The 20,666-nt window shown below is 37.8% G+C and overlaps 1 protein-coding gene across 4 annotated transcripts in view; it reads right to left on the minus strand.

Annotated features, from left to right (window-relative positions):
- NSD3 (nuclear receptor binding SET domain protein 3) overlaps nt 1-20,666 on the minus strand; it is a 118,067-nt gene that overhangs the window by 12,726 nt on the left and 84,675 nt on the right. For 3 of the 4 annotated variants that reach the window (XM_070408410.1, XM_070408412.1, XM_070408413.1), the window contains exons 14-19: nt 20,482-20,655; nt 15,597-15,743; nt 12,133-12,289; nt 7,654-7,856; nt 6,865-6,977; nt 5,655-5,924 (exon numbers count right to left, since the gene is read on the minus strand). In XM_070408410.1, the coding sequence (XP_070264511.1) occupies nt 5,655-5,924; nt 6,865-6,977; nt 7,654-7,856; nt 12,133-12,289; nt 15,597-15,743; nt 20,482-20,655 (1,064 nt within the window). The remainder of the gene's footprint in view (nt 1-5,654; nt 5,925-6,864; nt 6,978-7,653; nt 7,857-12,132; nt 12,290-15,596; nt 15,744-20,481; nt 20,656-20,666) is intronic. The other variant, XM_070408414.1, reaches the window with a different exon arrangement.

Genomic DNA, 20,666 nt, shown 5'->3' on the forward strand with positions numbered 1-20,666 from the left:
ATATCCTCAGATTCTGGTGTCTGGAGGGGGCCTGGAACCAATCCCTTGTGCCACAACTTAAGTTTTGGGGGAGTCAAAAAAGTTCAACTATGAGTGTGGTCAGTGTCCCTAACCTGTGTGTATTCAAGGGTCAACTATATATCATGAATTAAGTAAATTAAAACACATTTTAGAATAAATACAACTACTATTAAAAGGTGTTAAAAAGACATTAAGCTATACAGTTTTCAGGATGACTCCAAACATTCCCCTGAAATCACAGGCAAAAAAATTTGTATGTGTGATATGCATCTGCGGGAACCTGATATAGGGTTAAGCCTCGGACTGACCTGTTGGCAAAGTCACAAACAAGTCCCAGCTTAGAGGGCACAGTCCTCTTAGCATCATTAGGCTTGACCTTATAGATCTTATCTGGGAAGCTAATGGGCTGAGGAAGTGCAGGAAGTGTAACCATGGTCAAAACAAGTGAAACTCACAAGAACTGTGTAACTATGGTAACCACGGCCTTGTTTACCTCTGAGTATAAAAAGCTTGGTGAGGCCTGAGCACAGTGGAAGTCCTTCCTCCTGAGTTGGACTTGCCCGCCTGGTCCCCCAATATTCCCAAATTATCTCGTGTCTTTTCTTTTTCATTTGTGTGCGGCTCCTCTTCCAGACCCGAACCCTGAACCATGCAGGACGTGGAGGGAAACACTTACGACATGCATGGCATTGAAATAATATTAAAAAATTTGAATCACATAACATTTTACATGCTGATGGCCTTTGAGCAGCCCAATACACATATCCAATGCACTAGCAAGTCCTATTGGCTCTAACTTCAAAATGTCAGAAATCCACCCTCTTCTCTCCTGCACAACTACAACCCTAGTAGTCTATGCCACCATCATCTCTCTCCTGGATTATAATGGTCTCCTTTTTATTACTTTCCCCATTACCATAAATTCTCCACACTACAGCCAAAATTATTCTTTTGAAACTCAAATGTGGCAGACAGACTCTGAAGGTGGGCCCCATGACCTCTGCTTCCTGGTGTTCACATGGCTCTGTGATCCTCTCCCCTCAAGTGAGCAGGACCTGTGCCTTGCAATAGAGCATGACAAAGGTGATGGACATATGTGATTACATGAATCTGTTACATTATGACTTTAGCATACATCTTGCTGGCTGTAAGGAAGCAAAGAGCCATGTTGGGGAACCTCATTTGGCAAGGAATTGCAGGCAGCCTCCAGAGGACAACGAAACAGTAACAACAAATGAAACAAACAAAAACACCTGAAGCTCTCAGGCTTACAGCTGGCAAGGAGCATAATTCTGCCAACAGCCATACAGGCAGGGAAGTGGATCCTTCCTTAGCCAAGGCACATGAGTGAGAATCCAGCCCTGGGCAGCACCCTGACTGCACCCTGAGAGGACCCAGCTAAGCATTGCCTGGACCCCTCACCCACAGGAACTCTGAGATAACCAAATGTGTGTTATATTTTAAGTTGCCAAGTTTGTGGTAACATTGTTATGCAGCAATATAAAACGAATACATCAAGTCTCAGATCAAATCAGTCCCTACTAAAATGCTCCAGAAATTTCCCATCCTGTGGCCTGTAACGCCCATATGAGCCTCTTTCCTATCCCCTACCTGCCACTCTTCTCCTGGTGCTTTCTTGTTGTTGCTGGAACATACTAACGCATTTGTACTTGGTTTACTTTAGTCTGAAATACTCTTCTTGATATGTATCTCCGTGACTTTCTCCCTCACATATTCAGGTGAAATGTTCCCTTAGCCAATCAATCTAAGTAGCAATCCCAGTCACTAGCTGTCCCCTCTGACAGCTTAGTTCTTTGCAGCATTTAGTGGTACTCAGCATTAGATATCTGTTCATAATTTGTCTTGTTCACTACTGTTTTTCCAGGTACTGCTGCAACAGTACCTGGCACATAGAAGCTTCACAAATATGTACCAAATGAATGAGTCTCATCACAAGCAATCTAACCTATAGAAACAGGTGCATAAAGAGAGATGACCAAGAATGTTCGCTACAGAATTTTAAAAAATCTGTAAGTGTGTGTGTGTGTGTGTGTATATATATTTATTGGAAAATAGGTTATATAAATTATGGTACATAATTTGATACATTTTACTATGGAATACAGTGAGATTGTTTAACAAAAAGAATGAGTTGAAAAAACAAAAAAACAATAAAAAGAATGAGTTGAAATCTCTACGTACTGATATAAAAATGTATGTATGATATATTAAGTGGGAAATATGTATGATCATATTTGTTTTAAAAACCCTACAAATACAGAATATATGAATATATATTTGCATATGTGTTAATACTTACAACTGCACAGAAAAAGTTCTAAAAGGCTACATACCAACCTATTAACAATGGTCATCGGGGAGACCAAGATGGCGGCGTAGGTAAACACCGGAGACCGCTGCCGCAAACAACCATTTCAAAAATACAACTAAAAGACGGAACGGACATCACCCAGAACCACAGGAAGGCTGGCTGAAGAGAGACTCTACAACTAGAAGGAAAGAGAACAGCAAATCGAGGCTCAGAGGCGGCGCAGTGTGGAAAATACAAAGGTACCAAGGTGCGCGCGCAAAGCGGGCTGGTGGCTGAGGGCACGGTTGTCGTTTTCTGTCGGGAGTGAGTCTCAGACTCTGGGCTCCAGATCCGGGCGAGTCTCTAGGGACCCAGACTCAAACGGGAGAAGCGGGATTATCCGGCATCAGTTGGAACCTGAGGGCAACTTTCTCTCCGAGGTTTGCAGCGGCTGCCGGGGTTCTGAGAAGCAGAGCCTCTGGGAACGGGACTGAGCGTGGCCATAACTGCTCCCTCCGCCCGCCCTGTTGATCCCGCCCCGCCCAAAGCCTGCGCACAGCCATTTGCCGATCGCCTCAGGCAAAGGCTGGATTAGCGCCTCCCCAGAAGGCAGACGTTTTCCATACAGCTGATTCCTATAGCCAGCCGGCCTGGGGGTCAAATCCCTCTAGTGTTAACTACAACAATTAAGGCTTGGCTAGAACAAGACTGCGCACAGAGACCACAAGGGGGGGCACCAAGAAAGCATAAAAGATGCGGAGACAAAGAAACATGACAGAAATGGAAGATATGGAGCTAAGAATCGCAATTTTGAGGGCTTGCCATAAATTTGTGCAGAACCTCACGAAAACTAATGAGACCCTCGATGCTACGATAAAGAAATTAGAAAGTAAGCATACACGGACTGAAATAAAGAATATTATACCCAATAGCAGACCAGAGGAGTACAATAATCAAACCAAAGATTCGACAAAAAACACCCAATTGGAAAAGCAAAATGAAAAAAGAATCCGAAAGTGTGAAGATAGTGTAAGGAGCCTCTGGGACAGCTTTAAGCGGTCTAATATCAGAGTCATTGGAGTGCCAGAAGATGAGAGACAGCAAGATATTGAAAACCTATTTCAAGAAATAATGGCAGAAAACTTCCCCCACCTGGAGAAAGAAATGGACTTACAGGTCCAAGAAGCGCAGAGAACCCCAAACAAAAGGAATCCAAAGAGGACCACACCAAGACACATCATCATTAAAATGCCAAGAGCAAAAGACAAAGAGAAAATCTTAAAAGCAGCAAGAGAAAGAGGCTTAATTACCTACAAGGGAATACCCATACGACTGTCAGCTGATTTCTCAACAGAAACTTTGCAGGCCAGAAGGGAATGGCAAGAAATATTCAAAGTGCTGAATACCAAGAACCTACAACCAAGATTACTTTATCCAGCAAAGCTATCATTCAGAATTGAAGGTCAGATAAAGAGCTTCACAGATAAGGAAAAGCTAAAGGAGTTCATCACCGCCAAACCAGTATTATATGAAATGCTGAAAGGTATCCTTTAAGAAGAGGAAGAAGAAGAAAAAGGTAAAGATACAAATTATGAACAACAAACATGCATCTATCAACAAATGAATCTAAGAATCAAGTGAATAAATAACCTGATGTACAGAATGAACTGGTGATTATAATAGAATCAGGGACATAGAAAGGGAATAGACTGACTATTCTTGGGGGAAAAAGGGGTGTGGGAGATGCGGGAAGTGACTGGACAAAAATCATGCACCTATGGATGAACACAGTGGGTGGGGAGTGAGGATGGAGGGTGGGGTGGGAGCTGGAAGGAGGGGAGTTATGGGGGGAAAAAAGAGGAACAAATGTAATAATCTGAACAATAAAGATTTAAAAAAAAAAAAAAACAACAACAATGGTCATCTTTTGTGAGACCAAGAATTGAAGGATGAAGGAGGAATATCTTTCTTGTACTGATTTACTTTACTACATTATGTGGTATTTTTTAATCACAAAGGTGATTTTTTTAAAAGCTAGAAATATGACTCAGTGGCTCAGCGCCAACCTATAAACCAGGAGGTCACAGTTCGATTCCCGGTCAGGGCACATGCCTGGGTTTCAGGCTTGATCCCCAGTAGGGGGCGTGCAAGAAGAAGCTGATCAATATTTATCTCTCATCATTGATGTTTCTATCTCTCACCCTCTCTCTTCCTCTCTGAAATAAATAAAAATATATATTTTAAAAAAAGTAATTACAAATTCTCACTAGGTCCACCTCTCTCAATGAATATATCTCCAAGTTCTATATATTGGCATTTGGCAAGCAGGGATAGTGGGCAGAAGGGGGGCAGGGCAGGAACTTGTTATAAAATGCAGAAGATACTGTCCCAGATATTTCTGGGTGATACTGTTTTTAAGGACCCCAGGCCCTAGCTGGTTTGGCTCAGTGGATAGAGCATCAGCCTGCAGACCAAAGTCCCGGGTACAGTCAAGGGCATGTACCTTGGTTGCAGGGTCCTGTACAGGGCTCGTGCAGGAGGCAACCAATCGATGTGTTTCTCTCACATCTATGTTTCTCTCTGTCTTTCCCTCTCCCTTTCACTCTCCTTAAAAATGAATGGAAAAATATCCTGAGGTGAGGATAAATAATAATAATAATAATAACCTCAGGAGATTCTCAGAATCTCTAAAGTTTGAGAGCCTTTGAGCAGTAGGATATACCGGTGATTTTCATTTTTTTCCTTTGAGTTATTTGTATGTAGAAAATGTTCTGCAATAGACAGTGCATTTCTGTGTTAATCAAAGGGACTGTTTTGAAAAATTGCCTCAAAGTACTAAACTTGTTCCGGTTGCTTTTGGGTATATAATCTAATTTGAGACTAGCAGCAACCCTGACATGTGTAGGGCAGGGATTACTATGTCTATTTTAGAGATGAGGAAACGGAGGCCAGGGAGGTTGACTGACGTGGCCACGGTTTCACAGCTAATGCATTATGACACTGGAGCAAAGTCCTGAGTTTTGTCTTTACTAGGTCTTTTACATCCAGGTCTATTTTGCTTAACAAGTAAAATAATACTTTAAATAGAAAATGACCCATGTCCCTTCTGCTTTTTATGACTGATCATAAGACAACCAAAGTTTTGTATGTTTTATCACTACCACTTCCTATAGCTTCTTTGCCTAAGAAGTGCCAAACTCTCAACTTGGGAAATTTCAAGATTCTACCAGGAACCACCATACATTTCATCCCCATTGAAGCTTCTCTGAGAGGCACAGGCCCTGATCTGGCTCCGACCACCAGTGCCCCTGCCCCAAATTACCTTCTTAATGCTCCTTTTGGTCCTGAGGCCCCAGCCTCTTCGCTCCGTTTTGATGATTTCTGCATCAGGGTAGAGCCTCTTTGTGAAGCACTGGTTCTGGCAACGGTCTCCGGCTGGGCACACCTGCGGGTGACACTCGTACTGCAGCATTCTGTTCAGGCACTCGGATTCTAAGCCGCAAGGGTTCTCATCGGCTGGCTTGCAGTTACAGCGGGGAATCTCTGACAGGTCTGCAACCTGGATCTGTACCTTTCCTATGACTTTGTTAGCCTAGAAAACAAAATCACAGATGAGGGGGAGGAATTTAAACAGAACACCCGAAACTTCCACCGTGCTGTTCTTGGCTCTGCTACTGCCTTGCAGCATGACTACGAAAGGCTGGTTATCGTAATAGCAATTTCCCACAAATAAACTAAGAATAAGAACTGCCTCTTCTTAGTTGGCAAAAATACCAAAAACTTGATGTGAATTCTCATTTATCTGTTCTGTGTATTTCTCCTTCTACTAGTTCATTGGTTCCCAAACTTATTTGGCCTACCGTCCCCTTTCCAGAAAAAATATTACTCAGCGCCCCCTGGAAATTAATTTTTTTTAAATTTTAATAGCAATTAAACAGAAAGATATATGTATTAATGTTTCTACCTTTTTCGTAAAATATAGTAAAGAAAGGTGTAAATTAGAAACATTGAAGTTTGAAATTATGAAACTATTTATTGAACTCAGAATAGAAAGGTAATACAAAAAAAGTTAAAACAAATGCACCTGTGGCCATCACCGCCCCCCCCCCCATCGCTGCAACGCCCACCAGGGGGCGGTAGCGCCCACTTTGGGAATCACTGTACTAGTTGATGGAAATTGCATAACTGGGAACAACTCTGACTGTCTGGACGAAAGGGGCCAATCTCTCTATTCTCATTTGGTGGCAGGATAACCTGGTAGAGCAGGCACAGGATTCCCCATCAAACATGTCGCTCCCAGGTGCCAGAGCACTTATCTGCGACCTCATCCCCACAGCACACAGCTCCCGCTCCCAGCTCCCTCGCTCCCATCTGACTATGACACTGCTAACAAAAGCTCTGTTTGTTTTTACAGAAGATTGGGTGAAAATTAGCAAAAGTTTTCACAAGTCAAAATGGGCTTTCTCACTACTAAGAGAATATTGCACTTCATCTTGCCCGTCAAATACCAATCTCTCAGGGTAGAGACTCACTTTGATGTGTTTGTAAGGAGGAGGTTTTCTTGAGTTTTTTTCAATCTCTAGTGCTTCTTTACTTTCTCTTTGTGCTTTCAACTCCTGGAAACGTTTTGCAGCTTCTTCCAGAGCTGCCAATAAGACCAAACAAAGTATATAAATGCCAACAAACAAACAAACAAATAAACAATACCTGTTAGGAGAGCAGTTTTACTCTGCCTTCACAATGCACTGAATAGGGCTGCTTTTTTCTTTTTAAAATCGTTTCTGGAAATAACCACTTACCAGCAGGATAGGGTAGCAATGAAATAGGATATGACTCACTGTTGGCTGAACACTGCTCTGTGCAAACTGCAGCCTCAGAGATGAGGTTCTGCTTCCGTGATCAGAGGCTTCCACGTGAACCAAAGGGGAGCCTTTCACCTGGAACTAGCTTTAAATTCACTTTGCTCTCGCCCAGAAAGCCAAACTTCCCGGTACCTTGTTGCAAAACCAGTTGTAAGGCTCTCCATGAGAAGCTCTGCTACTCTTCTGTGGTAAAGGAGCTTCATGTGATTAAGAAAACTATTCCCAGAAAAATCTATGTCTAGAAAGATCACTGAAGAAACTCCGTTCACTTACTCAGCAGAGCCTACCAAACTGAAAATGTTATTTTTCTAATTGATTAGATTCTGACATGGTTCTAATTGGGTTAACCTGGTGAAAATTCTCTGCTACCAGAAATATGTCATATGTGAGGTGGAAGATGTTGAGAAATCAACACTGAATTCTTAGTTTTGAGCCACTGTAAACATCATTCCAACTTACCTTTTTTGAAGGTCTTGTTAATACTAGTCTGTCCCTCAGCAAAGCTTTTGTCTCCTTCAACATAAGGGAACACTCTGCCCTGGTGCACCCAATAGTAGTCATGAGAACCAAAGAAGAACACAGGGAAGTCCCCCAAGTTATGCTTAAGGCCCTGGATGTTCAGTGGCACAGACCTGGGATTGCAGATCTCTGCTGGCCACCATCTGAAAACAAAAACAATTTTAGACCAAGGGTATGAAAAACAGACTATTCTTTACAGGGCTGGCAGGAGGGAATAAGAGGTTTTATACCGTGACATTTTCATTCAGACTCTAAGGACACAAAATACCTTGATCATCTTTAATCTTGCTCAAACCACACAGCATTTAAAATCATATTAGTTAATGAATTTGAATTTCTAAATGATATAGTGAACATAGACTAAACAAACTAGGCCCTAAACCTCCAATCCAGCTACTTTCTTTAAAAAATTAATATCTCATATTTATAAAAGAATATATATCATGGAAATATAAGTTATAAAGCATAATAAAATAATACTTAACCCACTACCCACCTTAAGAATTAGAAATTACCAACATCATTCCGAACCAAATTTCTATCCTAGAAAAGTTGTTTTTCTCCAAACTTGGCATTCTTAAACCAACATCGTCCTCCAAGGTGTAAAAGTTTATTTCTAGTAGTCAAGGGGCTCATTTGAGAATAAACTGATGCTATAGCAAAGAATGACCATTCCCATTCAAATGAGCATTTTCTGACTATTCATTCAGGGTAAATACTTTTTGGTCAAATGTACTAGGCTTATGTCAGTGTGTATTTCAGAATCTAATTCATCTTGGATCACAATAAACGTGGACTTTGGGACAGAATGAAACAGAACTGTTTCATGCCATGATGACTGAAACCACAGCAATCTCTAAATGAAACCATCTGTGAGGCGCATGTGACAATTTCCAGCAACTGGCGAGTCAGCAATTGAAAGGTGGAGCTTTTATAGTATGTAAAACCATCAATATGAACAGTAAACATACACAAACTTAAAATTTGTCAGCCACTTATTTTATAGGTGCCTAATAAAACCATTTATCTAATGAATAACTGTATTATTTAGAAGCTAAATGACAGCATGGCCACACTCTCAGGGTCACAGTGCAGAACTTGAATATGCTTCATCTAAAAGGTACCTGCTGTCCATCTAAGAATTAATGAAAAACATGGGCAAGAGCCTGTGCTCAAATTGTTCAAACAAAACAAACCACTGTTTTGTGTAATCAGTGTTTGGTTTCCCTCAAAGTGGACTAGGAAATGGCTATTTCTAAACCATTTAAAGGCACTCATGGGGTCAGGAAGAGGCACACTCTGTGCCAGGGGTTGTCCCAGGTCCTCGTATTTCCCCCAGGAAGCTGCCCACGGGAGCAACTAGTTACTGAAAAGAAACAGCTTCATGTGGCCCAGCTGGGCCTGACTGGAAAAATACATTAAGACTTAGTTCATGGATGGAAGTCTCTGCAGAACATACAAGAAGAATCTGATCTGCATATAAATCTCACTGGGTTGTGAACTGGAGAATTGCTTTGGGGTTCTTTAAATGCAATGTAATTAAAACTTAAGTATTTAAGTTAAGGCAAAGATCTTTTTACATTCATAACTTCTTAATAAAGAAAATATATAATGTACAACATGGTGACTATAGTTAATAATACTGTATTATATATTTGAAAGTTGCTAAGAGAGTAGATTTAAAAATTCTCATCAGGAGAACAGAAAATTGTAACCATGTATGGAGAAGAATGTTAACTAGACTTATTGTGGTGATCATTTCACAATACTATATACCAGTGATGGCGAACCTATGACACGCGTGTCAGAGGTGACACGCGAACTCATTTTTTTGGTTGATTTTTCTTTGTTAAATGGCATTTAAATATATAAAATAAATATCAAAAATATAAGTCTTTGTTTTACTATGGTTGCAAATATCAAAAAATTTCTATATGTGACACGGCACCAGAGTTAAGTTAGGGTTTTTCAAAATGCTGACACACAGAGCTCAAAAGGTTCGCCATCACTGCTATATACAAATACTGAAACAATATGTTGTACAACTGAAACTATTATGTCAACAATATCTCAAAAAAAGCCCCCCCAAATTAAATATAAAGAAAATATTCTTTTTTTTTTTTTTTTTTTTTTTTAATATATTTTATTGATTTTTTACAGAGAGGAAGGGAGAGAGATAGAGAGTTAGAAACATCGATGAGAGAGAAACATCGATCAGCTGCCTCCTGCGCATCTCCTACTGGGGATGTGCCCGCAACCCAGGCACATGCCCTTGACCGGAATCGAACCTGGGACCTTTCAGTCCGCAGGCCGACGCTCTATCCACTGAGCCAAACCGGTTTCGGCAAATATTCTGAAATTTACTTGAAGAGCTAAAGGTTTCTTATATTGTTTTAGGTATTTGTTATCCAGGAATGTCTTATCTAGTAATTGTCAAACCCATGCCCTCCCACCCCCAAATATATATATATATTTTAATTATAAAAGCAAAGTTTCTTTTAAAAATAAAACAATGCACAAATGTATAACAGAAAAACTGAAAATGCCTCTCCTTGTAATCTCATGCCTAACACTATTAACATTACATGTGTTTCTTTCCAGGTATTAAAAACATATTATATCTAGAGCTACAATTTTTAAAAATTGTATAAATACATGGAAAGATAATGTACATACTGTTTAACATGTTTTCTAAATTCAACTATATAGTGGATATCTTCCTATGTTACTATAAAGACCTGCATTATTCTTTTATTGGCTTCAAGATACTCTACAATATGGATATAGTATAATTTATTTGACAAATCCCTTATGGACTAAGCATTTGGGTTATTTCAAATAATACCACAATGAGTACCCCAACAAATACATTTTTGCCTGTTTGTCCAATATTTTTTCCTTAAATTTCTTGAAAGGGAAGCACTGGGTCAAGAAGTACACAGAGTTACAATTTTAATACTCATTTCCCTATGCCCTCTCTGGCCGCAAAATTATTACTCTTTTATATCTCTGCCAATCTGTTAAGGGGGGGGGGGGGGTCTTTGTTTTTAGTGAACATTTATTTTTTAGTGAGGCTGGGCATTTTTCACGTTTATTTTCCATTTGCTATTCTTTTGCAAACTGGCTCTTTCTCTTCTTTGTCCTTTTTTTTTTCTAGATAAGGTATTTGTCTTTTCTCATTGAAAGTAGAATAGCAAACACTTTATCCTGGTTTGATATTTGCTTTTTAAAACTTTGTAATATCGTTTGCCATACAGTATAAAATTGTTTATGTATTCAAATTGTCCATCTTTTTAGGACTTGGAGATTTCTTGTCATATGTTAAAAAAATAGTGGGAGGGCTTCTCAATGCCACTTATCTCAGCTAAATAACAAAGATTTTAAAGTTAAACAGGTAAGCAAGCAGCATATTTAAAACAGAGAAAACAACATAGCCCTTGCTCAAAGGAATTACAGTATGTCTGAGATTCTACAGAAATATATCTTACTTAGGATTCTAATTGAAAAGTAGAATTCTCTTGAACAGTATCTATTTTCTTAGAAAAATGATAAACTTATACCTCAAAATGCAGATTACAGAGTTTTAAAAAATGTCACTATTCTTGTGCAGTGAAGGCTTGTAAAAAAACAGGCTTCTTAAAAGGAGAAAGTTTTATTAAAATAGTAATCACACATACTTCTTACTCATTCTTTTAGGAGCTAAAGGCTCTTAATGAAACAATCTCTCTCTTTAAATCCTAAAATGCTCTCTTTTTGCACACAGGTTAAAGTATGGACCAGATTAAGGGGCAAAGAGGGCTATTTTGGCCAGGGAAAAACTTGATTTTATTAGAAATCACAGATCAATATAAAGTTAATTAGGGCACAAAGAAAACATCTTCTCCATTAATCACATAAGACTTTTTATTCCAAAATCTAGTAGTACATAGTTCATTAATATAAAACAACTTTTGGAACTTAAAAACAAAAGCCAACCAACCAATCAAAAAAAATTTCACAACTAACCTTCTCAATCTTGTAAAAACCCAGACTCAAAATATGTTTCTTGCCCAGCTGGTGTGACTCAGTGGATAATCGTTAACCTATGAACCAGAAGGTCCCAGTTTGATTCCTGGTCAGGGCACATGCCCGGGTTGTGGGCTCCAATCCCTTGTAGGGAGCATGCAGGAGGCAGCTAATCAATGATTCTCTCTCATCATTGATGTTTCTTTCTATCTCTCTCTCTCCCTCTCCCTTCCTCTCTGAAATCAATAAACATATTTTAAAAATAAAATAAATATATGTTTCTTCTTCTCTCTCTCTTTTTTAAGGAAGTAGCTCTGCTGTTCTACCTGTCTGCTAGCCAGTTTGTAACACAGTTTATGAACCTAGGTCTAAACAATGATTGAATACTTCCTCTTTGTCCTTGGAAAAACTTGCCTGTAATTTCCCAATTTGACCCAAACAATCTGCTTGTAATGCAGTTTCTTGCCAGCTTTACAGTCATTACAATTCCAGCAGCCTTCTGGCATTTCTATGCTCAGGCATTCTGGATGGAAGGAAGCTGGGCACGATTCACAGCAGAGCAATCTTCCACCTTGAAACAAATAAACAGTCTTAATAACTGAGAAAAGAGGAAAGAGAAAAAGAAAGAAAAAGGAGAAAATTATCATTTAAGTGCATTAACTTTGATTCAAATTGGGGGAAAATAACGAAGGATGGAGTCATATCTATGGTGACGGATTAAAATAGAAAGCAAATGAACAGATTTTGCTTCTTCCCTTTTCAGAACTTCAATGGCCAAAAACTCAGCTTTTGAATAGAAAGAGAAACATTATTGTACTCATTACCCCTGTAAAACGTGGGCTATTGAGCTATCCGTTTAGTAGGAAGTTAAAATTCCTAAAATATGATAAAATAGGTGTATTAAAAATCTTTAGACCGAGTAAATTTGAGAGCAGATTTTCAAAGGAATATGTAGCAGCTTACTTTCTTTTCTCCTTGAGAGCTAAGAAAGAAAGCAATGGTCATCTTTGTATTTTAATCCAGTGCCATAGTCGACTAAATCACTTTATAATTAAATTAGCAAGAATGAAAATAGGCAATAGGTTGATCAGTATTTCTTACTTCCCATAAAAGGATACAAAAAAGCAAAAGGATTGCACTTGCTCAAGGTGATGATTACATATATCATCATTACCTTTTTAGTGAAGATAAAGTCAAACAAGCTATAGAGCAGTGGTTTGCAATTTTTTCATCACCAAGGATCCCCTTCCCTTCCGTCATGAACCTATATGCTTCCAATATTTTATCAACCAAAAATAAAATCCAAAAACAAACCCCTACACTAAAAAATAACATTTTTCTGATGTTATTAACCAAAGAAATATAAAACTGCCAATCAGAGCTTCTGAATCCAATAAGAAAACTAGCATTATTACACTGTATTATTTAAATCATAGCCAAATATAAAGAAACTCATGTAGCCATAGTTTGTGTGCTTCTATTAGATTTTCTGAAATATTAAGAATAGTTCAAAAATGTTATTTACATAAGTCTTTTCTGACTTCATATTGAGAACCACTGCTTTATAGTATAAAATTAAGTAAATATCAGTGTGGAATGAAGTGCTACACACAAGGAGATCCCTCCAACTTGCCTAGAAAAATCCTCTCCTTTTAAATACATAAAATGATCTCTGGATTAAGACCAAAACAGGTGTGGCTAACAAAACAAAATAATATTACTAAATGCAAAGAAATGAAGAAGATGGGGGAGGGGAAGATTAGGTATTTCTAATAGGTATTTCAACAAGTGATGGAAAAGGATGTTAACTAATGAAGATGAAATATGATAAAGACATTTACTGCAAAAAAAATCATCTTCCCATTGGAAAATCAGGTCTATAACCCACAAGTACACTAAGATTTAAAGTCTCATTAGCTAAAGGGTAGGAGCCTTCTTTACAACTTTATCAAATCACATGCTCCAACCTTTTGAAGGTTAGCTATCAATTTTCCAGAAAATCTTATCTTACTACAGACATTCAAACTTCTGATTATCATAAAAACAAAAAGAAAAAATCCATATACAATCAGTGATGAATTAAATTACTATATTTCCTCTGCTTAAAAGCTTTTTCTTCAATCATTGGGATTTGTTCCTTTGTCTGCAAATCTTAATATGGATTAATAGTTCCAATCCCCCAACCTAGCGATTAGCTGTCTGAGTGCTCTTAGCCTAGGAATTCTTCTGTAAGTTTAAACTAAAATGAGAAAGCCCATTTTTACAACAGAAAGAAATAACCAATAGAGAGAGCAGCCTTTGCAAATAGCTTTTAGAGGGCATGTCATTCTTAGAGCTGACGGGGAAAAGTCAGGCTGGCCATTTTTAATATTATGGAATAGTCCTGAATTTTAAGTCTTATTTCAGAGGAAATACAGACCGAGAGTTATCAGTGAAAGTCATCATGATTTTTTGACAAAAAACAAAAACAACAGAAAAATAGGGAAATAGAAACATAAAAATATGAACAATCCATCTTGGTGCTATGCAAGAAAACTGCTTTAGGATGCATGAAAAGATGTGGTTCAAGCTAAGCAAACAGAGGGCTCAAAATAATTTCAATTTATGTCAAGGTCAATACCAAGTACTGAAAACAAAATAAGCAACAATTGAATTAATCTCATTTCAATGGCACCAGCAGGAATATAAGGCATTTCCTAAAACGTCTCAGGCAGTCTAATTTTATTGCATTATGCAGTTAGTCAAGCCTATGCCCATCTTTGTTTTGGAAGTAGGTGGTGTCACCAGTAAGGTGACTTCAATGGAAAACTGTGACTTCAATGGAAAACAAAGAAAAAAACCTAATACCTCTCCAACATACTTCTCCAGGTTCTAATCAGCTTGCTTAGTTATACTTCCTTTTAGTTATGGGTTGCCTCTTAAGAATTCTGACAAAGAACAAAGATACATCAAGCAGGCAACACAAAGGGAAAAAAATAGGCCCATTTCCAATGTACACACTGTATTAGGTATGAATTAATTTTTCTTTAAAGAATCTGCACTTGGCCCCCAGATCATAATGGGAATGCATACAGGAAAAGGCATTCACCTTCCAGGTTATTTAATTTACTTGCTGAGACAGTAACTTCCCAAATAATACATTATTGTTAAATCACTTTTCACCTTTATTACAAGTATGCTATGTAAAGCTAAACACAGAAGATTTTCTTCCACAGACTAAATTAACTGGGAGAATATAAATATACATGTAGCTCCTGATTCTCTGTGGATAATAGGTTATCTATAAGCAATTCTTCAGCTCACCTGGCCTGCCTTTCAATATCCAATATTTGGGGTACCCTCCCCAGCTGCCCACCAATTATCCTGAGAGAAGGACAACTAGTTTTCATAGCAACTGAATAAAACATTTAAAAAACAAAATGATAGAATGTATTCTAAAATAAAACCTTTAAGTATCAGTATCTTTATTTTCCTCTATTTAACAACCTATCTTACTATTTAGTTAAAAGTCAGTAACAAATTATATTGTGTCTATTCTATTCTAACATGAATGTTAGTTCTACATCAGGCAAAAGAGAAAGAGCCCTTAGACTATTCCTCTACACTAAGCAAAATCCAAGTCTTTCCATTTTAATAGCCCATAGATCTATAAAATGTGTGAAAATTTATTCAAGGAGAAGAGTAAGTAAAAATTTGCAATAAATGGAATTATTTTAAGCCCTTTTTAATAAATTTGCAGCCATATGAAGACAGTTACAACCACCACGGTAGAAAAGCAACAGATGGTGCTTGACAGGCATACATTTCCCCCCTTCATTTAAAAAAAAAAAATAGGAAATGCAAAAAGAAAGCAAGAGATAAACTATTTTGATTATTACCTTTCTCATATTTCTTTTTGGAAGCTGACGAAGAAGGAATCATAGGTAATTTCATCAACTCTGCACGATTTGATTCATTCAGTAGGTAGTGGGACTTATAGGCATATGAACTGAACATGGGGTCTGAATGATCCTGAACTATCAGCCCTATACGAAACAAACAGAAAGAGATGAACTGCAATGAAACTACCCATGATTCCATGAGGAGAAAAAATAAACCAATCCCTATTATGTAGCTGTGCTTAAAGTTGGGAGGAAAAAAGAAAGTATGAAGAAAAAGAAAGATCTGACAGAAAAAGCTATCTATAGTTATTAAAGGGAGTTTAAATGACTCAATGCCTTGTTCCCTACATAGAAACCTATATACCCAGAAGAAAACTCCAAATTAATTTTGAAGATGTGAACTGCATTTAACATCATATGAAAAACTCTCTATGAAAAATAAAACCACATTCCTTAATATTTAGAACTCCTATAATGACAATCCAGACAACAAAATAACGTATCACTTGACTGCTAGAAATGAGAACTATATAATAATATAGAACCTGATCTACCTTCAATGTATCAAGTAGCACTTAAAGGAAGAACTGAGTCTCTCCTCTTTCCTATTCATGTCTTAGATATTCTCAAACAGGTTCTAGTTTTTTCTGCCAGATAATAAAGCTTTTCTCTATCAATACAATATGTAATTTTAAAGGGGACATACTTTGTTGAACTTTACTAAGGTAATACAAACCATTTTTTCTTTGCCATGATATAAAGTAATTAACAACTTTAAAGGTTTATAGAGTCCTTTTGATCTACCAATACAGCTATCTTATTTGGAGGAAGTAAAATCTGCTCTAACCCACCTGTGCCATTCACTTCTCTCCCTCCCGTTTCCCTTCCCCTAGTTAAGTTCATAACATAGATAAAGGCCATTCCTAAATCTGGGGAACTGTGAGACCAGGGAAAATTTCTCTATTTGGTTATTGGTCAGTTTATAATGATCTAGCACTTTATAATAAAACTAGAGGCCCGGTACACGAAAATTCGTGCACTGGGGGGGGTGGGGGGGGGGGGGTCTCTCAGCCCAGCCTGCATGCTATCACAATCCGGGACCCCTCAGGTAGGGTCCAGTCCCATCGCAGCATGGCTCTGGTTCCCCGGACTTGTGGGCCAGGGGGGAGGGACCAAGAGGCCAGTCTGATCGCAGCATGGCTCCGGTTCCCCAGAGCCTGCGGGCAGGGGGAGGGACCCAGAGGCCAGTCCAATGGCAGCATGGCTTGGTTCCCACAGCTCCCTCCTGCCGCCACACCGTGGGCGGCCGAGATCCAGGACTGATTTCCGCTGCGCCAGCCAGGACCCTAGCCTGCTGTTTGGTCGTTTAGGTCGTGACAGACCCTGGCTCTTTATATATTAGGATCATGACAACAGTTTCACAGAGATCATTTTGAGAAGAGGAAAGAGTTTTGTTTTTTAAGGGGATACCATTTACTTTTCTGTGGATCTTATCTTCATTAGTGCTACTGTACACTGAGATATTCAAGAAATATCTCTGATCCAGATGACAGAATGGAACTTGAAATTGCTAACTGGTAATAAAAGGCATATGATGTCAAATGAATTTCATACATTTAATAGAAAAAGCTAGTGTAAAATAAAAAAAACGTGGGTTTTAAAATAAGAAAGATCAGGTACACATGGTCCCTCTATTTAACAACTTTTAAATATTTCATCTGGGCTTCAGTGTTCTCATCCACATAAAATGGGGAAATAACTTCTTAGGGCAATTGTGGCAATTCATTCAGATAGTTAACAGCGGTCCTCAAACTACGGCCCGTGGGCCACATGTAAATACAAATATTGTATTTGTTTCCGTTTTGTTTTTTTACTTCAAAATAAGATATGTGCAGTGTGCATAGGAATTTGTTCATAGTTTTTTTTAAACTATAGTCTGGCCCTCCAACGGTCTAAGGGACAGTGAACTGGCCGCCTGTTTAAAAAGTTTGAGGACCCCTGAGATAGTATCTAGTAGAGTTTGATTTACAGATGCAAAATAAATTGCTATTATTTTTTTTTAATATATTTTATTGATTTTTTTACAGAGAGGAAGGGAGAGGGATAGAGAGTTAGAAACATCGATGAGAGAGAAACATCGATCAGCTGCCTCCTGCACACTCCCTACTGGGGATGTGCCCGCAGCCAAGGTACATGCCCTTGACTGGAATCGAACCTGGGACCCTTGAGTCCGCAGGCCGATGCTCTATCCATTGAGCCAAACCGGTTAGGGCAAATTGCTATTATTATTAAAATTAAAAGAAAACCCTAATCTAACTTCTCCGTTTAAAATTACCATTACAAAGAAAGGCATAGAAGTTAGCTAACTATTCTTTTACACCAACCTCCAGATGAAAGATGCTGAGTAATATTCAAGGGTGGGCAAAGTAGGTTTACAGGTGTGAGTATGCGAAACACAGAGTTTATTCTTGTATTATTATTTATTAATTATTGTATTATTTGTTGTATTATGTATATCTACTTTTGCCCACTCCTGTTTACGAAACTGAAATATAACTGAACATTTTCTATGCATCATGGGGAGGGCGAGGGAGGAGGAATGTTCCTCTAAACCAGGAGTGGGGAACCTTTTTTCTGCCAACCATTTTGGTATTTATAACACCATTCTTAGGCTATATAAAATTATCAACTTAAAAATTAGCCTGCTATATTTGGTCAAACATTTAATTAACTCACCCCTAATGCCTTGGCAAGGACAGACCAAATGATTTCTTGGGCTGTACATTCCTCACTCCTGCAAACCTTAAAACATTTCTAAAAATATTTCTAGATATTTGTGTCCTTAAGAATTAGCTTAATGATTTTAAACAAGCAATAACCAAGAACTAAGAAAAATCCTCTCAGAGGAGGGAAAAACTGTATGAGACAAGAAACAAAACAAAACAGGCTAAGTTTTCTAATAGCAAAAACAAACGATTAAAGTACTCCTTTTAATGTGTGGATTTATTACAATTAGGTCTCTTTTTAAAAAAGGAAACTGCTACAAATAATGAATAAAGAACACATATTATGTATTTCTGAAAAACTTTTAAGCCTTCTCAAATCCCAACATTTGATCAATTTAGAATAAGATTTTGTAAAATTCTGGAAAGGAAAATAAAAGTTACTATTTACTGGACAAAGTTCCAGTTAAAATACTTGGGAACTGAATAATCTTGCTTAAGTAGGCATTTAAATGTAGTAATACTTTAGAATAATTGCCAAATTGATAAGATGCAAATACAGATCCTAGTATTAAAACATGGATTTTTCCTATTTTCATTATCTCAAGCTTTTAATCAAGGCATATAAGTTAAACTTAACAAAATGACTAGATTTTCTACAAAATAAGGTTCCTTGACAATGGGCCATTTTTCTACCTGTCTTAAATTGAAACTACCTGTTTTAAAGGTTTCCCAATTATTGAATGAAATAGAGCCAAAGGAAATATTGGTTAATACATACTGATGGTACTTGATTGATTCAAAATGTACTCCCAAGTACGTCAACATGAGAGTTAGTAACTTGATATTTAAAATGTTGGCTCAGTTACACATGCACAAACAGAAACACAAACTAGTAAAAGTGAGTAAAAATAAGTAACACACACTCCTAGTAAAAGTGAGTAAAAGTAAAATTAAGTGCTTTTACTCATTTTTACTAGAAACACAAACCAGTAAAAGTGAGTAAAAGTAAGAAACACACACTCCTGGTAAAATTAAGTAAAGTAAGTGCTTAGATAGTAGAATAAAATACTAACAAAGCCATAGAGACTTTATGTTCTCATTGACACTCAACTGTTTAAAGGTCTCTAAAGCTAGCCACTCAATTGGATAAGTCAGTATTTCCATCCTATCATTACTTTCTTAGGGACGGGGTTTATTTCTTTTATTTGAATCGTTTTAGTCACCTGTTACAATGTGGCACGAAATATGTCAGACCTACTTCTCCATGTACCAGCCACGTTTCAAAGAAGGATACAACTGTGTAATTGCTCTAGTGAGGAAAGAAAACTCTGGCATACTGAAAGCAGTACACACAATGGACCCCGCTGGCTGCTACAGAAAGGATACCATTTTTTTAAACTTTTACTGCCCACTTCCTCTAGTTATTATTTTTAAAATGTGAGACACAAAAGTAAAGCAACTCAAGATCTATAATACTACCTAAAATCTATTTAAAAATATTTTATGGTACTTTCACCAAATTAAAAGAACTGTCTCCTAAAGAAAAAAAAAGATAAATATTCTGTATCATATTCGACTAATGAATTTCTATTTTATGTTTATCACGAACTCAAGCTCACTGACCCCCTGAGGGACACAATATTGTTTTTAGTTGATCAATCTCTTGACATACCTACGTATCAACAGCCTGCATTTCTGGCTCTTAACTAACACCACCACATATGTTGCTTTGGCTGTATCCCATCAGGCCTTCCTCAATGCCAGACTAAAACATGATAAAATACGACATAAACGACTAAAAAATAAATGTGCTCATTTTGCCTTCCAAGTGAAATCTCAATAGGTTGCAAGCTCTGGATTAAAGAATATGACATGGGAAGAGCCTGCTTTGAATAGAAGAATTGTTTGCAGAAGGAAATAGATTAATCTTTTGATGCTCCAAGTAGAAATGCTAAGAACTTATGCATAATTCTAAGTTATTAAAAAATTCAGACTTTAGCTTAATTTATGGAAGAATTAATATGCTAACAATCTGAATGTCTAATGATATAAAAGGGACTAGCTACTGGAAATGTTCATCCGTCTTGGGGATATTATTGAAACTCTATTTTAATGCCAGTGAACTCAGAAAGAACTAAGAAAGGATTGACACTCACCTCTCGCACAAACGAAACAAAAGCCTACATTTACAGCAGAGGATGAATTACTGCTCCGTTTGGAATGATTACTACAGATGAGAATGTAGGAGGACACGAATATGCTTCCGGCAGCAACACAAGCATCTCCAGAGTGATAGGCTACTGGACATCTCAAACACCTCATCATGCGACCTGTTTAAAGA

This window comes from Myotis yumanensis, unplaced genomic scaffold (genome assembly GCF_028538775.1).
Source record: "Myotis yumanensis isolate MYYU_CA2020_CCGP unplaced genomic scaffold, mMyoYum1.0.hap1 SCAF_3, whole genome shotgun sequence".
Lineage (NCBI taxonomy): Eukaryota > Metazoa > Chordata > Mammalia > Chiroptera > Vespertilionidae > Myotis > Myotis yumanensis.